We start from the raw sequence: 16,824 nt of genomic DNA on the forward strand, positions 1-16,824 counted from the left end.
TTAATTTAGTGGCTTTTCAGACATATATCTCACATTCTCTACAAATTAGTTCAAAAGGGAGAGTCTAAGCCAAAAAAGGGAGAGAAGGGTAGCAAGAGTAGAGAAAGCAGATTACACATTAGCAGTACCGTTGGTAAGCAAAACTTCACAAAGAGATCTAATGTACAAAGGTGATCTGACAAACACTTCTAGATTAAAATTGTGAATTTATAAATTAAGCAATTTAAAGAATAAATTTATTCTGAAATGGGCAGTAAAATGGATTCTAGGCTTTCTCTGTGAATTACCTATCAGCTGTGTTCAAAATACTAAGATCATCAGATACCTTGGTGATGCTGTTTTAAAAAATAATTAATGCCACATTAATGTTACATTGTCTGAGCCATTCAACCCCACAGGTACAGACACCTGGGACTGTAGTAAACTGTTCCCCTGAGTATAATACCGATCAGCCAATTCTCAGGTGGTCTGTACCCCAAACCAGTCACCTGGTCTGCATTTGATTTGCAGCTTATGTAGCCCCATTCAATTCCCATTGAAATAAACAGAAGGACTCCCCTAGAAGGCTTAGCCTTCAGTTTCTAGCATGGTGCAAGGTCTACATCATCACAACATCCAGAGATCTTCCCTGTTTACAGCCCTTACCACATTCACGTCTCACAGAGGTAGCTGCAAGCAATACAGTTTATCTGTATCCTCATGACTACCGCTTGCCAAACATTTTGTTGACTGTTTTGGTGTTTTTCCCACCTGTTTAGACAAAATGGCATATGCGCACTATGCCTTGAAAGAAAACAAAAAATGACACTTGCTAAAAATGTTTAAAGTTCAAATTTTGTTTTTGAACAAAATTATGTCATTTCTCCATTCTTGGATATTGATGATGGTGATAATTACATCAATTATTTCACCAACGTAGTTAGTACTCAGCACGTTTGTCAGGCAGTCCTTTCCTCCAAATACCTTAAAGCCTAAATACAGGATGAAAAATCAGCCAAGAATATCACTAGGTACCATCCTGTTATACTGCTGTGCATATTGCTCCTTGACTACATTCTTGGCTGGCTTTTTTTAATTTGAGAATTGCTCTGAGCTGAAATTGTGACTTCAGTTGTGTCTCAGATGCTGCTGGGCAGTTACAAGTTTTCTTATTTTGACCCAAATTATTATTTTAGTTTGCTGCAGAAGAACTCAATTACTTAAATTTAAGACTGAAGAACTGAGGACCATGTGTATGTATTTTTATTGGCTGGGAATAGAAAAGATTGTACTCTTTTCAATGGAGTTGCATTAAGAATAGTATTCATACACATGGCAAGATACTAGTTCCAGAGTTACTCCCAATACCAGAACTGAAGAGCTCTTCTGAGCTTTCCAAACCAGACTGAACTGCTAGTAGAAATGCAAGATCATTGATAATGTTGTTCCTTTGGTCTTACCTAGTATTAAGTTGTATGGCTGATACCAACCAAAGAATACATAAAACCCCCTTATATGTAAAGATACAATCTCCCTAAGGTCACAGGTTTGAAATAAGATTCATGCAGACAAAATAATTCACTCTTTCTGATCCTGCTGCGAGATAAAGCTTAACTTGTAATCATTACCGGAGACACACTGCAGAGTATTAAATGTTGTGAGTGATCAGATGGACCAAAAGCATATGGAAAAATGCAGGAGTAATTTATCATAAAAAACAACATCCTTTATTGTCCTAGCTGATGTAGTTCAGTTCTAAGGACAAGACTTAATAATGTACTAGAAAATATTCTGTAATATTTGTCTCATAAAATAAAGGAGCCTGAAAAAGCTTTACTTTAATGTACAAAGCACTTGAAGAGCATAGAGACCTTTTTTTTGTTTACATATTTATATTAGTCTTCATTTTAGGTAGATATTCATAGTAGAGTACTACTTGTACCTTATCTTTTCACTGATCAGATCCTGGAATAAAAAAAAAAATATGCTTCAGTCATTTTTCTCTCATTTTTTATTCTGGAATCCTTTTTCCAGCTGCTTGTAAAACCTGTGGGAGTGATTACACTGACACTGATGTGGGAGTAGATAAGGAGTAACCCGAATTTAATTACTGTGTGTATCCTCTCACCCTCGTTGATTTTTCTTCATTGCTTCAGTGGATTTTTGCCTGGTTTACACCAGTGTAAATGTAAATGTAAATAAGATCAAAATCAGGCTCCAAAGAGTTACACAGCTGCAAACTAATATAACTTAGGTAATAATAAGATACATTTGCATCTTTCTTTTGCTTACATTTTCAAGGAAGAATGAGAACAGCTTATATTGTTTTGGTAGCTATATTTTAAATGTGTCATGATAAATGGATAAATATAGGCCTGTTCACACATGCACTGGAGTTGACAGTAACAAGATCTTGCCTTCACTGAGGAGAACACAGCCTTTACAAGTCTGAGCTAAGCCTAGAAAGTGCCATTTTCTGTCAGCATGTCATAGCACTGCTCTAGCATTTTTTGCCATTTGCCATTTTTGCCTTTTTAGTTCCATTTTAAAATTAATGTAAAAATAAACGCAGTAAAACAAGCAAAGGAGACATATTGAGAGGAGGGTGGGATGAGAGTAGGAATGAAAACTGGAGCAGCATCTCTGACTATCCTCTCTTTTTGCTCTGCCATTTGGAGTTTGCTATGAAGGCAGCAAAGTGATAGGTCTTTTATACTATTCTGAATAAAAAGCCATGCAGTAAACGTGTGAACCGTTCTGCGATGGGCAAAGGGGATGTTTTTTCCATGACTATATTTAATGGTTGTGTGCATCTGTGAGGTCACTTAAACCCCATCTGTACGCTACTTCACAAACGCACAACCCAGCCTTCCCTGAGCAGAATTAGGTGCATGTTGGGACAACCCAACTTCTACGTGAATTTCAGGAAAGTGCTGAGGAAGCTTTAAATATACCTGTTAGTAAATATTCTGCTTATCAGCCAGAGCTCCTTGTTGTGGCTAATGGTATCTGTTTCTCGGAGACAATACATTTCCTGATATTTTTCTACATACAGTTTCATTGAGGAGGGGACCTTGATCAATTTTTGTCCTTTTTGTTGTTGCTGTTGCCTTCTGAGTAGTTGATATTTTGTCAGTGACAGAGAATCTGCACTATTTATGGGTTTTGCACTATAAAACTACTGCAGCCCAGTCACATGGCTTCCTTTCCTAAGCCATCTGTCACAGAGGTCTGGAATTTTATGTGAATGTTGGTTGTGCAGACTTAACCCAAGTTTTTTTATTATGAAAAATGTCAGCAACTACAATATTTAGCATTTTACTTTACATTGGTCATTAAACTTGATTACTGTAGCTCTGTTTCATTGCTATAGTTACATATCAACTATGAAGCCAAAAAACACTGGGGCGATCATGGCAGAGCTATATTGTCAGATCCTGCAGTGTGTGCTTGGCACTGATATAGTTAATATCTTGGATTTTTGTAACTAAGGTTTGTTAATGCTGGTATAAAAATGTATTTGATATTATACAGATGGCATAAGACGTTGTGGTTACTAAGTTATTATCCAGGATAAGCTGCACTGTCAAATTCAGGGCTTAAAACTATCACAGGAGATTAAACTATTTACTAAAAAGGGGCAGAAAGATATAACCAAAGCGTCTTAGTATGAACATATTAGAAGTGTATTTACTTCCCATAAATATAATAAAACATCTCTCTCTTTAAGCTGTATGATTGAAAATGTGAACTTTGCTATGCAGGAGAAGCAAACATAGGAGGTGCCTGAGTTTCTGAACTGAGGGCAAGCAGATGGCTTGATAGTGCTTCAGTCTAGGTGGGCATCTGTCTTAGGCCCATGGATACAAAAATGGAGTCAGGATGCCTGAGAGAGGAGAGATCCCTGAGCCCTAAATTTTCAACTTCTACCAACATTTTCCTTCTGATTAAAAAGATTTCATCAGATGCATTTTACCTTTAAATGAGTCATTGCTGGTAGTGAGAGAAGACAAGGCTGCATGAAGGAAGCTTGTGCCTTCAGTCCAACCAGGGTAGCCATGTCACACTTTCAGCACAGGAGAAGAATTCCCTGTCTCACCACAACTGTTTTTAAGATCCTCAAGCAAGGATAAGTTTCACTGCCCTATCTTCAACCATTAAATTGTTGACTAATCATCAAGCTCCAGCAATAGTAAGAAGAAATGGGAAGAAAGAGAAAGGGACTCTTTCTGCTGGTGTCTCATCTCTTCCTAAGGAAGATGTCTAAGAAAGATGGAAAAACTTGCCCCCTGGACATACCTGTCTCTTTTCCATTTACAAATGAATGTCTAGGTGATTCACTTAGGCTATGGGTTTACTTTTGTCTTACTCAAGGTAGGAAGTCTCAATCTGGGTTTATACGACTGTCTCCTACAGTTATACAGCACCTAACATATCTAACCCCAAGCTACCAAGTGGTATCTGAGCTTTGTGATGATGCAAATAAAAAATAGGAGTGATGACAATAACAGGAAGACGCAGAGCAGTGTTAATTACAGCATTCTACATGTGTAGATCTATGATGTTGTTATTTATCTCTACAGTCTTTGAATGGTTTCCACCTTATTCAGGGCAACACGCAGAACTAGACTACCAAGTGCTCCTCTAGAAGCCACCTCTTTCACCTCTTCCCCTACTTGACTTTAGTAATTGTTGGTAATAGCAAGGACTAGTCTTATACCCATCGCTATATATGTCAATATGCAGTGTTGTATATTGAGCATGAGGCAAAATTTTTGTTGCTTCCATTAGTAAGTTGCACTTTCAGGAGTTTTTCATCATTCCAAGAAGAGGGGTTTGTACTCTTTTTCTGTGGTCAGACAGGGTAAGGCTCTGAGAGCTTCTCCCAGCCTGGAAAGAGAAGTTGTGTCTCTCCCCAAACTGCATGCACTCCTGCAATTGGAGGCTGCTCTTTGCTGTTCTTGCCAGGTAGCAAAGGCTTTTTTAACTCATGCTGAAGGTTTCCATCAGGGAGAACCTCCTAAAGATGCTCCTGTGGCTCCCAGTCTAGTGGTCTCAGTGCAGACCTGTGCCTTAACGGCCTAGTCAAACTATGATTAAGGCAATATGTTATTCTGAGTGAGGTACAAAACCCTAGTGAAAATTTCTCCTACTGTGCTACTTTTAGGCATATTTCTTCCCCCCTCCTTCTCTCCCCCATGATGCAGATGTTGTAATATATTCAGGGTGTGGGGGGAAGGGAGGATATGTAATAGTAATGCTTTTGATGACCTAAACAAAGCATTAATGCTTTTAACTGTGAATTGGGGTCATAGTTCTCTGTAAAAGTGAAAAGATCAAGAAGATTTAAAGCTAAACTTTTTTAAATAAAACTAGATTTAGGGTGTATAGGTTATGGTTTAGAGGCATCTTTTTTAAATTCTACTTACTATGTTTAAGCTGAGATGCAGGGATACTATTACTGAAGCTACTCTTAAGTCTGCCTAAGAGTTGGACATTAACTGATATAAATCGAAAAGCTGGTTTTAGATTCAGATAAATTTAAATAAAAGCGTGCATTTTTATTTATCCTTTAAAAGCACCACATGGTTATGTTGCAGCCTCACCATGTCCATAGCTAAACATGTCTCTGTTTCCTGTTGCATGTCAGGGAGCTGAGATAGAAGTGGATGAAAATGGCACTCTGGATTTGAGCATGAAAAAGAACCGAAGCCAAGACAAAGTTACACCTCTCACTTCTGCCAGCACAGCAATTCCCACTCCTTCCTCGTCTCCTTTCAAAACAAGCAGCATCCTGGTAAATGCAGCCTTCTACCAGGCTCTTTGTGAACAGGAAGGCTGGGATACACCAATCAACTACAGCAAGACTCATGGCAGGAAAGAAGAAGAGAAAGAGGTATTATTCAGTTTCTGAGTGACTTTTTCCCTGGGTGAGTGGCCGTATGGTGGTCTTTGGGATGACCAATCTATTGCAGTTTAAAGGGAATCAATTTGCATAGGTAGAGGTTTGTGAACATTGAGTTGGCTTTAATGCCTTCTCAGATGTAGCATAAAAAATCACTATTCACTTTGAAAAATCTTGCTCTCAGGCCCTACTTTCAGAGGTTGAAGACAACTGTTGATTTCAGTATGGGTTGTGAATGCCTGTAAGCATCTAAGAGAAGGAACTCAAAGTTATCCACAATTAGAGACCTTTTTTAAAATTTTCTTCGTGATGGCTCAGTCCTGTAGTACATACACCCAAATGACCTAGGGTTCACTCAAAAAAAAAAAAAAAAAAAAAAAAAAGAAAAGAAAAGAAAAGAAAAAAATACAGGTTTTTTATGCTGCAACATAAAGTAATTTTTCCACACCAACTCTTTATAATTCTAGATAACTCATTATCTAAGTTTTTAAACATATACTTAGACCCTTGCCTGCAATATTCTTTCAGGGGAAAACTTTTTATTTTACATTTAACATACTTCAAGAAATCTCTGCCAGTTAGTTTTAGATCTCACAAGTGAGTCTAGTGGTCCAGAAGTCACTCTGAGAGCACAAATCCAGAAATAAAAAATTGTTAGGAATTCCTGAAGGCTTTGGTTACAAGAGGTTATGTACATAATTTCCACCAATTGTGATATTTTTTATCCCATAACGAAACAGAATAGATAAACTAGATGACTATATACAGGTGTCTTCACTTTTCAAACTGTCCTAGGAAATGTAAAAGCCCAAACTTGAAAATGGAGTTGCAGGAACAAAGATGAGCAAATAAAATTTCAGAAATATTTTTATTTAGTAACTTTCCAACTTTTATGGCTAACCTTCTAGACTGCCACTTCCAAGTTGATAATTGATTTTGGTTTTGGTTTTTTTTTTGCTCTTTCATGTCTATTTATCCTATCTTGGCAACATGGTCTCCTTTCTTTGTCTTTCTTTTTTATTCTTCTAATTTGCTGGCAAATTTGGTTTTATTTTTTTCTGTTGAGCCTGGCTGTCAGAATAGGGATTGCTTGCATTTTTCTTAAATCGGGAAGGGACCATCAGTACCTTTAAAGGCTAATTAGATAAAATATTGGTAATTAACATAGACAAGCCTGAGTGACAGCTTTCTGAAGCAGCAAAAAAAATGTCCCAGTTTGGAGGTTTTATTCAGCTTCAAATACGTTTCCTCCCTATTTGATTTTATATATCAAATAATAGCGTTTGAACATTATATTTATTACAAAATTATCTTTTGTTCAAATACCAGAACTGGCACTTCAAGAAGACATAGACAGGGGTAAATCTATTTAGGGTCGATGTTAGGGGATCCAGGCCTCCAGTTCCAAAAATACCTGGAAATAAAAGATAGTTCAGTTGTGTGAAGAAAAATATCTGTTAGCACTGGGTAAAGGCCTGTCATAATGATACCTCTGAGACAGTTTGCACCATGGTGGATCACGTCTTGGAGGCTGGGTTGCCTTGAAGAGCACTTTGTGGTCACTTCTGTGGGGCTGATGATGCTCCTCACCTCAGCAATGAGAGCACGATCCCTGTATCAGGGTTTTGGAGTGGGTTTGACATGAGGCGGTAGGCTGAGGGCTCAGGCTCTTCCCCATTCATGCCGCATAATGTGCAAGCACGTCCAGCTTTGAGAGAACCGCCCTGCTGCAGGGGATCAATCGGTGTCGCAGACTTGGCAAGGGGCCTGTCCTGCTGCTCCTCCTCCCTGCTGCCACCGCAGCTCAGCAAAAGAGCCGTGTCAGGAGCACCTCAGTGTCCCTCACAATGCCTGCTCAACTTTCAGAAGGCCTCAGTGGGTGGCCGGCTGCTTCCCTCTCCCTTACAGGGAGCTGGAGGCATCAGCGGACTACCCGACAGGACATAAAGATCTGCGTTCAGGAACTCTTGCCCTTGCGCTCGGTGCTTTGACACTGTGCAGTTTGGCCCTAATTAAGGATCTGGCCCCAGACCTCTGCTGTGAGTTTTTGCCATCCCGGGGAGCATTGACATGTCCAGTGATCTCAGGGCCAGAGGCTCTGTTTTGTACATCGAAGACTGGCAGTTATCCTCATGCAAAGAAAATGACTGATTATATCTATTTCTAATTCATTGTTATCTGGTTCATATGCACAACAGTTGCTTAATTTTGGTGGTAATTTCCAGAAAATATTGTCTCTCTCTCTCTCAGTGAAATAGCCTGTCCAGATGCCCCCTTAAAAAAAAAAAATTCTGTATTTGGAAAAAGCTCAAAATCTCTCCAAAAGGAAAGCACCGAGAAATAACTAGAGCTGTCAGTTAGTTCAACTGTCAGTTCTCCAAAGATTTCAGGGCTTAAAAATGTTAAAAGTGCCAGATGCTATTATCTGTTATTCATGTTACCATTATGTTCTGGTCTTTGCTGAAATCAATATAAACTTCCATCTGTACATTAATGGAGTTTCATTGCTTGCTTTCTTTCTGTAGTGTGCATGCATGAATACACACATGCTCTTTGCAGAAAATAGTAGTGTTTGGACTGATTGGGCTGGTTCTGATTTTCCTTTTAGTCTGGAATTCTTCAGAATTTTGATTGCATTTAGTTATAAACCCATTCAAATGGGAAAGGAAAAACTATAGATATGGTTGGACTTGACTAGCTCTGATGGACATCACCTAACAGACCAAAAAATGGGAAGTGCTAAAGGTGTTTTCCCAAAGGATTATCTCTCCCTCTAAAGCTAAATCACTGGAGAAGCACACAAGCCAAGGCATGATGCTCTGTGCTCAGTCCTAAGTGCGGAGGACCAAAAAATATTTGGTCTTTAGGTCTGACCTACTTGTTTCAGACAGGTGCAGCCCCTTTTGGGCCACATGTACTGCTGTAAGGTCCTAGAAAGGCAGAGTTTCAGTATTCTTCTACCTGCATTTCCTTTGCACTGCCTTTCTTTTGCAGCTTCTACACATCTGAAGAATTCATGCTGCTTGAATAATACCAGATGTTCCAGGAGGTGCTAAGACAATGCTGGAGAAATCACCTGTTTAAATGTCTCTATGTCTCCCACATTCCTGGGAAATACACTAATGGATGTTAACTGGGAAACAAGCTGTATTCCCACTTTGGTCCTTATTAGATCTTTTCTTTTTCAAAAGAGCAGTTACTATGAAATTGTAGGTGTTTGTGTATGTATGTGTGTATAGCTATTGGTTTAAAAAATTACAAATATTAGTAACTCAATTCAGGAAATTCATAATTTAGATTTTTAAAAAATGAATTATTTCAAAGATAGAAAATGAAAATACTGCAATTCTAAATCCTCTGGTGTCAGTTATGCTGGTGGCTGTAGATGTACTCATGTCAACCTTCATCTTGCAATCTTATTTTTGTTAAATGATTCAGTGAAACATCATTAAATGAAGCTGTGAACTGTGATGCTGTAGTATTTTGTCAAGCCTTGATATACATAATTCCCAATCAGTCCTGTCTGCGCAGCAGGTGTCAGACAGTGACATGATGAATAACTCACACATACAAGTTTCTGGTCCATCACCAGCAAAAGATCAAGAGATATCTTTCAGTTGAGATAAAGAACACAAGCTATATATATGAAAATATCAATAAAACCTGCAGCATGAACAGTTACAGCTACACTTCTTTGCTGCAGGTGCATCCTGAGATACATCACACAGCTCAGGATCCCAGTGGAATGCCAGAGTGGTCTTTCCTCCACCCTCTCCTCCAGGCTCCTCTCGGTTGGAACTTTGACAAGAAGTGGAGGAGGCTGATGTGTGCCTGGTCTTGATACAGTTAGGATCCAGCCAAGCCATGCACTAAAGTTTTAGAAACACAGCATTGGTCCTCAGTTCAGTGATACAGATGTAGCCTATCAGAGTTAGCTGATTGAGAGAAAACTGATAAGCCAGCTTTCTTCAATCTCCATTGCATTACATGGAAACCACCTTATCTGTGTTTTTTTAAGTTATTTTGACATCTCACCCCGTGCAGCTGGCAACAGAGGGTCCACCATTTTGTTGCTTCTTTTGGGAGCTTTTGGTTTTACAGTGACTTACACTGGTGACGATCCCTGTAGGAGCTTGCATTTATGTGTACGTAAGAAAAGCAGGTGAGAACTTGTGGACAGAGAGAGTCAGGAACTTGAATCCCCTTTCTGCAGATTGCAGTGGCAAAACCACCCCCATATGCCACTAGAACCAGGATTTAACTCAATGTTGAAAAACAGTCTTTGAGGTTTCTTGAATCTTGAACAAAGCTGGCATTCATTTTTCCACTTTTGGTTTTTAGCATTTTCATTTCCATGTTTGGAGGACTTTCAACTATTTATTATTTCCTTATTAACATTTTAACAATTTATTAACATTTTAACAATAACTACCATTGTTTTTAATTTTCTCTATTACTCCTTATCTGAAGTTTTCTTTTAGAAAGCCTGAAATATATCAGGGTTTAGGGTTGTTTTTTTTTTTTAATAATTTCTCGATAATTACTATGAAAGAGTGTTTAGAAAAGCTGAATATATGTATTTTTGCTTTCTATATTTGTAGCAGATTAGATTATTCCCAGACAAACTAACCCCACAGATGTGATTGCAAAAATCAGTAGGAACTATTATAGCAATAATATGGCATGGTTTCTATATGTATGTGTAGCGTGAGTTTCAGTAGACAGTAGGTAGCCAGTACCAGAAAGCAAAAGGAAGTCATATTGAGGATCCAGTCTGCAAACAGGCAAAGATGAGCTGCCAGAATTGAGGACCATATGGAAGCTTTATCAGAAGAAACACCCCCACAGAGCTTACAAGTCCCATTAGGCAGAATCTCCATTTTCAGTCCAGATTCTTCTCAGCCCTCTGCTCTGTGTTAACAGCTCTGCAGACATCCCTGCCCCTCTGTCCTGGCACGTTCATCAGCTGCACAAGCCCAGGGCATCTATGGTACCAGCCCCATGAGTTTAGCAGGAGCTGGGAGCTTCTCCCCTCAACCACAGGCAGCAGTTTCTGCTCCTATAGACGGTAATCTCTGGGTGATACCTACCTGAGTATTGGAACAGAGTCACAAAACCAGCCTGCAGTCCCAGAAGGGATTAATACAGATTTGATAATTGATGCTATGGGCTTTGGAGATTTCTTGAATGATACAATATCCACAGAGCATCCCTCCAGAAAGGAAATACTTATCCTTCATAAAAATAATAATAATTGAAGGCATTAATTCTCAAAACAGTATAAACCAAGCTATTTTGAAATTATCAAAGAAGATTTTTCAGAAAACAAAAATGTAATTCCTTTCAGGACTCCAGATTTCCAAAATGCCTTCCCAAGGGAGGGAATACACATGGTCCATACCAGCCATCAAACAGCGCTGTAGCAGTGATGATTTTAATTTACAAATAATAGAAATCAAGAACTACTCTTAGCAGCCTGCTACTAAGAAATTTTCAAAGTGGTTTTGTTCTTATGATTTTCATTTTAACAAGAACCTGCTCTTTGAATAAGATAAGAAGTCATTCAATTCTAAAAAGCTTTGCATTTACATATGCTTATGTACAATATTTTTTTAAAACTTATGATTGTAATTTTGTAATTCACAGTACAATGGTACTCACTTCAACTGTAAAAAAACCTCAGTGACGTACTTGCACAGAAAAAACAAGAACATACTTGCTGAAGTCTTGTTTGGCTCTATATACTCAACAATTGCTTTTTTTTTCTCTGTGTATTTTTCTTTGGTCTTTATCACCATTTTATAAATCTAAATCAAATTTTCCCTATGTACAGCTTAAAACAACATCCGCCTTCAGAAATACTTTCACAATTATACAGTTCAACACTTTTAAAAGTCTACCTATAAGATCCTGAAATTATGATGTACTAAAATGTCTTCATCTCTCTCCATCGTATCTTAAGACTTTTTTTTTAATATTTTCCAAGAGATTCTCTTCTTGCCAGAGCAAGTTATTTCTGTATATGTGGGAAGCCTTGAAGAGAGAAACCTTCCTTTTGTCACATTCTCATCTAATATTTCAGAAGGATCAAGTGAGCTCTCCGGAAAACATGGAGGAAAAGAAGTATCCAGGAGATGTCTCCATACCAAGTCCTAAACCCAAGCTCCATTCAAGAGATCTCAAAAAGGAACTCATCACGTGAGTCACAAAAAATGCCATGTTTTCCTCTGCCCTGCTAAAGACTGACTACAACGTTGTTCTGAGTGCTGGTTTGGAGTAGTTTTGCAGGAGCTGAGCAGGGACACTTGCATGACAGTTCCTTGCAGGTAGTTAGTTCCCTCTTGTGTCTATGCAACTGGGTAGACGTGAGGTTTGGAGCTGAGACAAGCCAGGGTAGACCTGGGAGTCTGGACAGATTCATGACTAACGTTATACTGGGTATCACTCCTTATTCCTCAGATAGATAACAAATGGGCAATAGCTCCTTCTATAAAACACACAGTTTATAGTGTGCTACAGATAGGCTGTGCTAATGCTTACATAAATAAATAAACTTTATTTGGACAATCGTCACTATAGATCCACTGTTGAGAGTTTGTGGAGAAGTGCTGGGGATTTCTCAGATAGGAAACATGCCAAGTTCATAAAAAGATAAAACACAAGACAGGAGCTGGCCGAGGGTTTTCCAACCTGTACAAAATCTATGTTTAAGTCAAGTCCTTCATCTGCTTCCTCCAAAGCAGAGTTAGTTATTCTGTCCTGCTGAAAATGCAGTGGATGCACAAATTCACACTCTGGGAGAACAGGCTAATACTCTCTTTTCCCAAGTACAGAGACTCACTTGCTCTGTCTTAGGCTCCAAAACTTTACTAACTGCAAAGAAAACAGGATAACTCTGTTAAATCTTTCTGCATGCAACAGCTTGTTTCAGTTTAGAATCCTTTCAGTAAAATTGTCCCAACCAGTTCATAACACCAGTCACTTTTTAAAATCTCATCTAGGCTCTTCATAAAACCCCTTTGGATTCACGCCAACACCATTTTGATATCAATAGAGTGTTTTCGCTGTAATAGTCTACTAGAACTTAGCAATCATTTATACCACTTTTCTTTCTGTCCCAAACCAGACTAGGTCTCTAGACAAGTGCACTCTACCGCTTAGTGATGATAGCCCATAAGGTATCGCTGGAGGCTCATCCATAAATAAATGAGTTGCATCCCTTCACCTTGTGTCCTGCTCCCCAGATTCAGTGGCACTGGATCAGTTAGATCTGCCTCTGTCGCTAGAAATTACATTTCCCTGAGGCAAGCTGCTATGAAGAGTAATTCTTACCCTTCATGCCATGCAGTCTGCATGTTGTCTGCTCTCCATATTATATCTGCAGTTGCAGTTCATGACCTGAATTGCTACAGGTCAGGTTTGTTTTGCCTCTTCTAAAACAAATGCATACAAAAATCACTGAGAGTTTATTTGCTGAAGACTAATGTCTTTTCTTCTGTAATATTTATTCCTTTGTGATATTGACCTGTTTTGAGATGTCTGCCGAATGCTTTTCTACTCTCCTAAATAATAATTCCCAGAGTATTTACAAGGTCCTTGATCAGCTTACAGTGGTTTTACTGTATTATTTTCAAACAGTGAGTAGAAACAGGTATCTAAAATGTAGCTGTCCAGAAAATTAAATAAGAAATAGTTTTAATTTCTCAGAAGAATCTATAGGTAATATAGGGAACAAACTGCATTTCTATGATCCCATTGAGCTCAGAACTTGTAAAGAACAATTCAATACAGCTGGCTCCATCATGAGGAAGTTTTTAAAATGACAGAAGCACTTGCAGAAAAAAAAATTTCTGACATGGTTAGCTCAGTTTCAGTGAACTAATTTATAAATACCACCTCCTAGCATATGCTTTCTGTTTTTCCTGTTAATTCTCTTGCCCGTAACTGCATTGCTCAGGTTGAACTGGGCTGTGAAAATGAGGCTGATGTCTTCCTAAGGCTTCTTTACAGATTTGAAAAAGTTCCTAGCACTCTGCCAGCTCAGAGAAAATAGCCAGGTGAGGATCTCAGGTACCCCTTACTCATTACTATGGAGCACCAGCTAAAAGGTTTTGTACAGTTTCTGTTTGCCCTTCTTATCCACGGGTCCAGTGAAAGAAGACACAGCCTCAACTCTGAAGGGTTGGTGTTAGTGTTGTAAAATACCGGAGAAAGGTATACTTAGTCACCTACCCTTCCCCCTCCATGCACAAATTGCATTCCTTGATATCTTTGCCCTCTTGCAGAGGACTGTATCCCAATTTGATAAATGAGCTCAGTGCTATGACTGAAGAAGGGCTGAGGAAAAACAGAAGCTGTAACATCTTCTCCAGGTCAAACATACCTCCATCTCTTGGCATTAAGGGACGTATTTTGTGCTAAATGTACATCACCTTTGTATCACTTCTCAGTTCAGCTGAGAAACATCTTGGGAAACTTTTGTGATTATTCTGAACTTCAGCTGTGTGAGCTTGATGTGCTTTCTGTTTTGCAAGCAACCGTAACACCTAATTTTTCACTTACGTCAGCAAATAAAGATTGGATGTGTTTCTAAAGAAGGTGCCTTATTTTAGTTGGAAGTCAAGGGCATTATTTTGAATATTACTGTTCTCTGGACTATGTTATACAGGAGGTCAGGCCAGAAACTTCATCCCTAACATGTGTGAATTGCTGTCAAAATTTGGTACCAGTAATGAAACTGTCCTTTTAAGAACCTAAGTTGTAAACAAAAAATCTATGCAAAGCATGGTGGCTTCACATTATATAGATTAAAAAAATAAGGTTTTGACTCATTTGCGTGGTGGAAATAGGAAAACTTTTTTCCATCTATGCTTCAAGTAATAATTGAAAACTAGAACTGTTCTGTGAGTTTTGCTAGTTTTCTGTAGTGTCATGATAGTGTTGAGATGTGTAATGATGAATGTGATTGCCCCAAGGATCGTTATGTAATTCACTGCAGGGTAGGGTGAGCTATGTGATGTATTATACATACTCTAATTTCTCATTGCATCTTCTCTGCATAGCTGTCCAACTCCAGGATGTGATGGTAGCGGTCATGTAACAGGAAACTATGCCTCACACCGCAGGTAAGAAACAACAGGAAGCCTAAAGCAGGAAATAGATTTACTTTTAGCTGTTGTCATCTTTGAACATTTTTATACTAGCCATGGATAAGTATTAAAAAGTAATTTGCAGAAAATAATCCATACAGAAATGAGGCTGGTTTTCCTGGTTTTGTTATATTTTGTGAAGGTCTGGGCTCAATAAACTGGTGGAGTTAAGCAGTATATGCTTATTACTGTAGCTGCATGTCTTAGATGAGACCTGTAGATAAGTAATTTAGTAAAGTTTTCATTTCCCTGAGTGTACAAGCACTCTCTGTACAGATGCTGGTGCATGAGATTTTAATGAGATTTCTGTAGACATCTCTATGAATGGCTTTGAAATTCATAGATCTGCTAACATAATCTGAGGATGCTAAATATTTTCTTCAGAATAGCCTACTGTCAACCTAGGAGTTGAAACAATAATTTCCTGCCTTTGCTTTTGGGAGCAGGATGGGAGCAGTTTCTACCTTTTCCCAGTCACGTGGACCAGATGCTCTACCTGCCCTTCATGTAGGCAAGATAAAGGAAGGACTCTGTGCACCACTGCCTCCCCATGCAAAGTTTTACAGGGGCTTAGAAACCTTTGGCCCTGACTGTATATCTTTCCAGTAATTTGCCTGATATTGGCTGCTCCTTCTTTGCCAAGAGCAAATATTTGAGGATCTCTTTTTTCCCATTCTAAGTCATAGATCGTCTGGAAGCTGCTGTTTTAAGGAAAAAAAAGGTGTTCTGTTTTAGTAAAACATTTCACATCATTCTTTTTTCAGTGTTTCTGGGTGCCCATTAGCTGACAAGACATTAAAATCCCTTATGGCTGCTAACTCTCAGGAGCTTAAGTAAGTATTGATAATAGCACAAATGTTATTGTTATTTATCATTGATCAACATGTTCCCTACATTAATGCAGTTGTTCATTTGCATTGCTCTGAGTTACACCAAACCTTTGTCCAAAATTTGAAGTGAATTGGTTTGAAAGCTTTTGAGTCAAATAGAATTTACTTTTCTCCATTTACCTTTCTTCATTTTTCTACCCCTTTATTTTCATGAATTAATCAGGACCTGGGGGAAAAAATTGTAAACACTAGGAGAGATGCTGTTCTCACAGTATTTCTGAATCAGGAAGAAATAGAAAATAGCTAACGTGTAAGACTGAACTGGCAAATAACTCAGTCTGATCCAGTTAGAATAAATTAGAATTATTTAGTTAAAAATAAATCTAGTTAGAATAAATCTAAAAACAAGACCAGAACTCCTGCAAATAATTTTTTAACATTCACTACCATATACTAGGAGTTTAATGTCACTGAAGCAGACATCAAGTCATATGATTTTGCGCTGGCATAATTCTCACCATGAAATGTCACTTACAAAAGGACTGTGCAGGCTCTGCTATATAGACAGATGTATAGGGACATATGAATATTTCAAAAATCTGTAGTCAAGAGAGGCACTGGCAACCAGTCATCTAGTTATTGAATTGGCTTTGTCAATAAGGATGTGGGGAAGAGGAAAGGATAATTAGAGTTCTTTCATAGCTTTCCCTCTGTAACTTGTAAATTGGATCCCATAATAGATGGCTTGGAAAAACTCATGAATGTGTGTAAAAAGGGGAGAATCCTGTGACTGTCCTTTCTGTCCTTTAGGTTCATCCCTAGTCCAGATAGAAGAAAATAAAGTCTGATCATGGCACTATTATGCTGTTCTAATGGTATTAATAGTAGGAGTGACTGCATTTAGGCTTGACTCAGTGTTTAGTCACAAGTTAGCTACTTCAGATCGAATGTTAGTGGTCTC

At 38.4% G+C, this 16,824-nt stretch overlaps 1 protein-coding gene across 5 annotated transcripts in view; it reads left to right on the plus strand.

The window, feature by feature from the left end:
• ST18 (ST18 C2H2C-type zinc finger transcription factor) overlaps positions 1 to 16,824 on the plus strand; it is a 167,757-nt gene that overhangs the window by 138,089 nt on the left and 12,844 nt on the right. For 3 of the 5 annotated variants that reach the window (XM_059836311.1, XM_059836312.1, XM_059836314.1), the window contains 4 exons: positions 5,630 to 5,875; positions 11,967 to 12,082; positions 14,947 to 15,009; positions 15,798 to 15,866. In XM_059836311.1, coding sequence (XP_059692294.1) covers positions 5,630 to 5,875; positions 11,967 to 12,082; positions 14,947 to 15,009; positions 15,798 to 15,866 — 494 coding nt within the window. The remainder of the gene's footprint in view (positions 1 to 5,629; positions 5,876 to 11,966; positions 12,083 to 14,946; positions 15,010 to 15,797; positions 15,867 to 16,824) is intronic. The other 2 variants (XM_059836315.1, XM_059836316.1) reach the window with 1 other exon arrangement.

Source organism: Gavia stellata, chromosome 3, assembly GCF_030936135.1.
Source record: "Gavia stellata isolate bGavSte3 chromosome 3, bGavSte3.hap2, whole genome shotgun sequence".
In the NCBI taxonomy this organism is placed as follows: domain Eukaryota; kingdom Metazoa; phylum Chordata; class Aves; order Gaviiformes; family Gaviidae; genus Gavia; species Gavia stellata.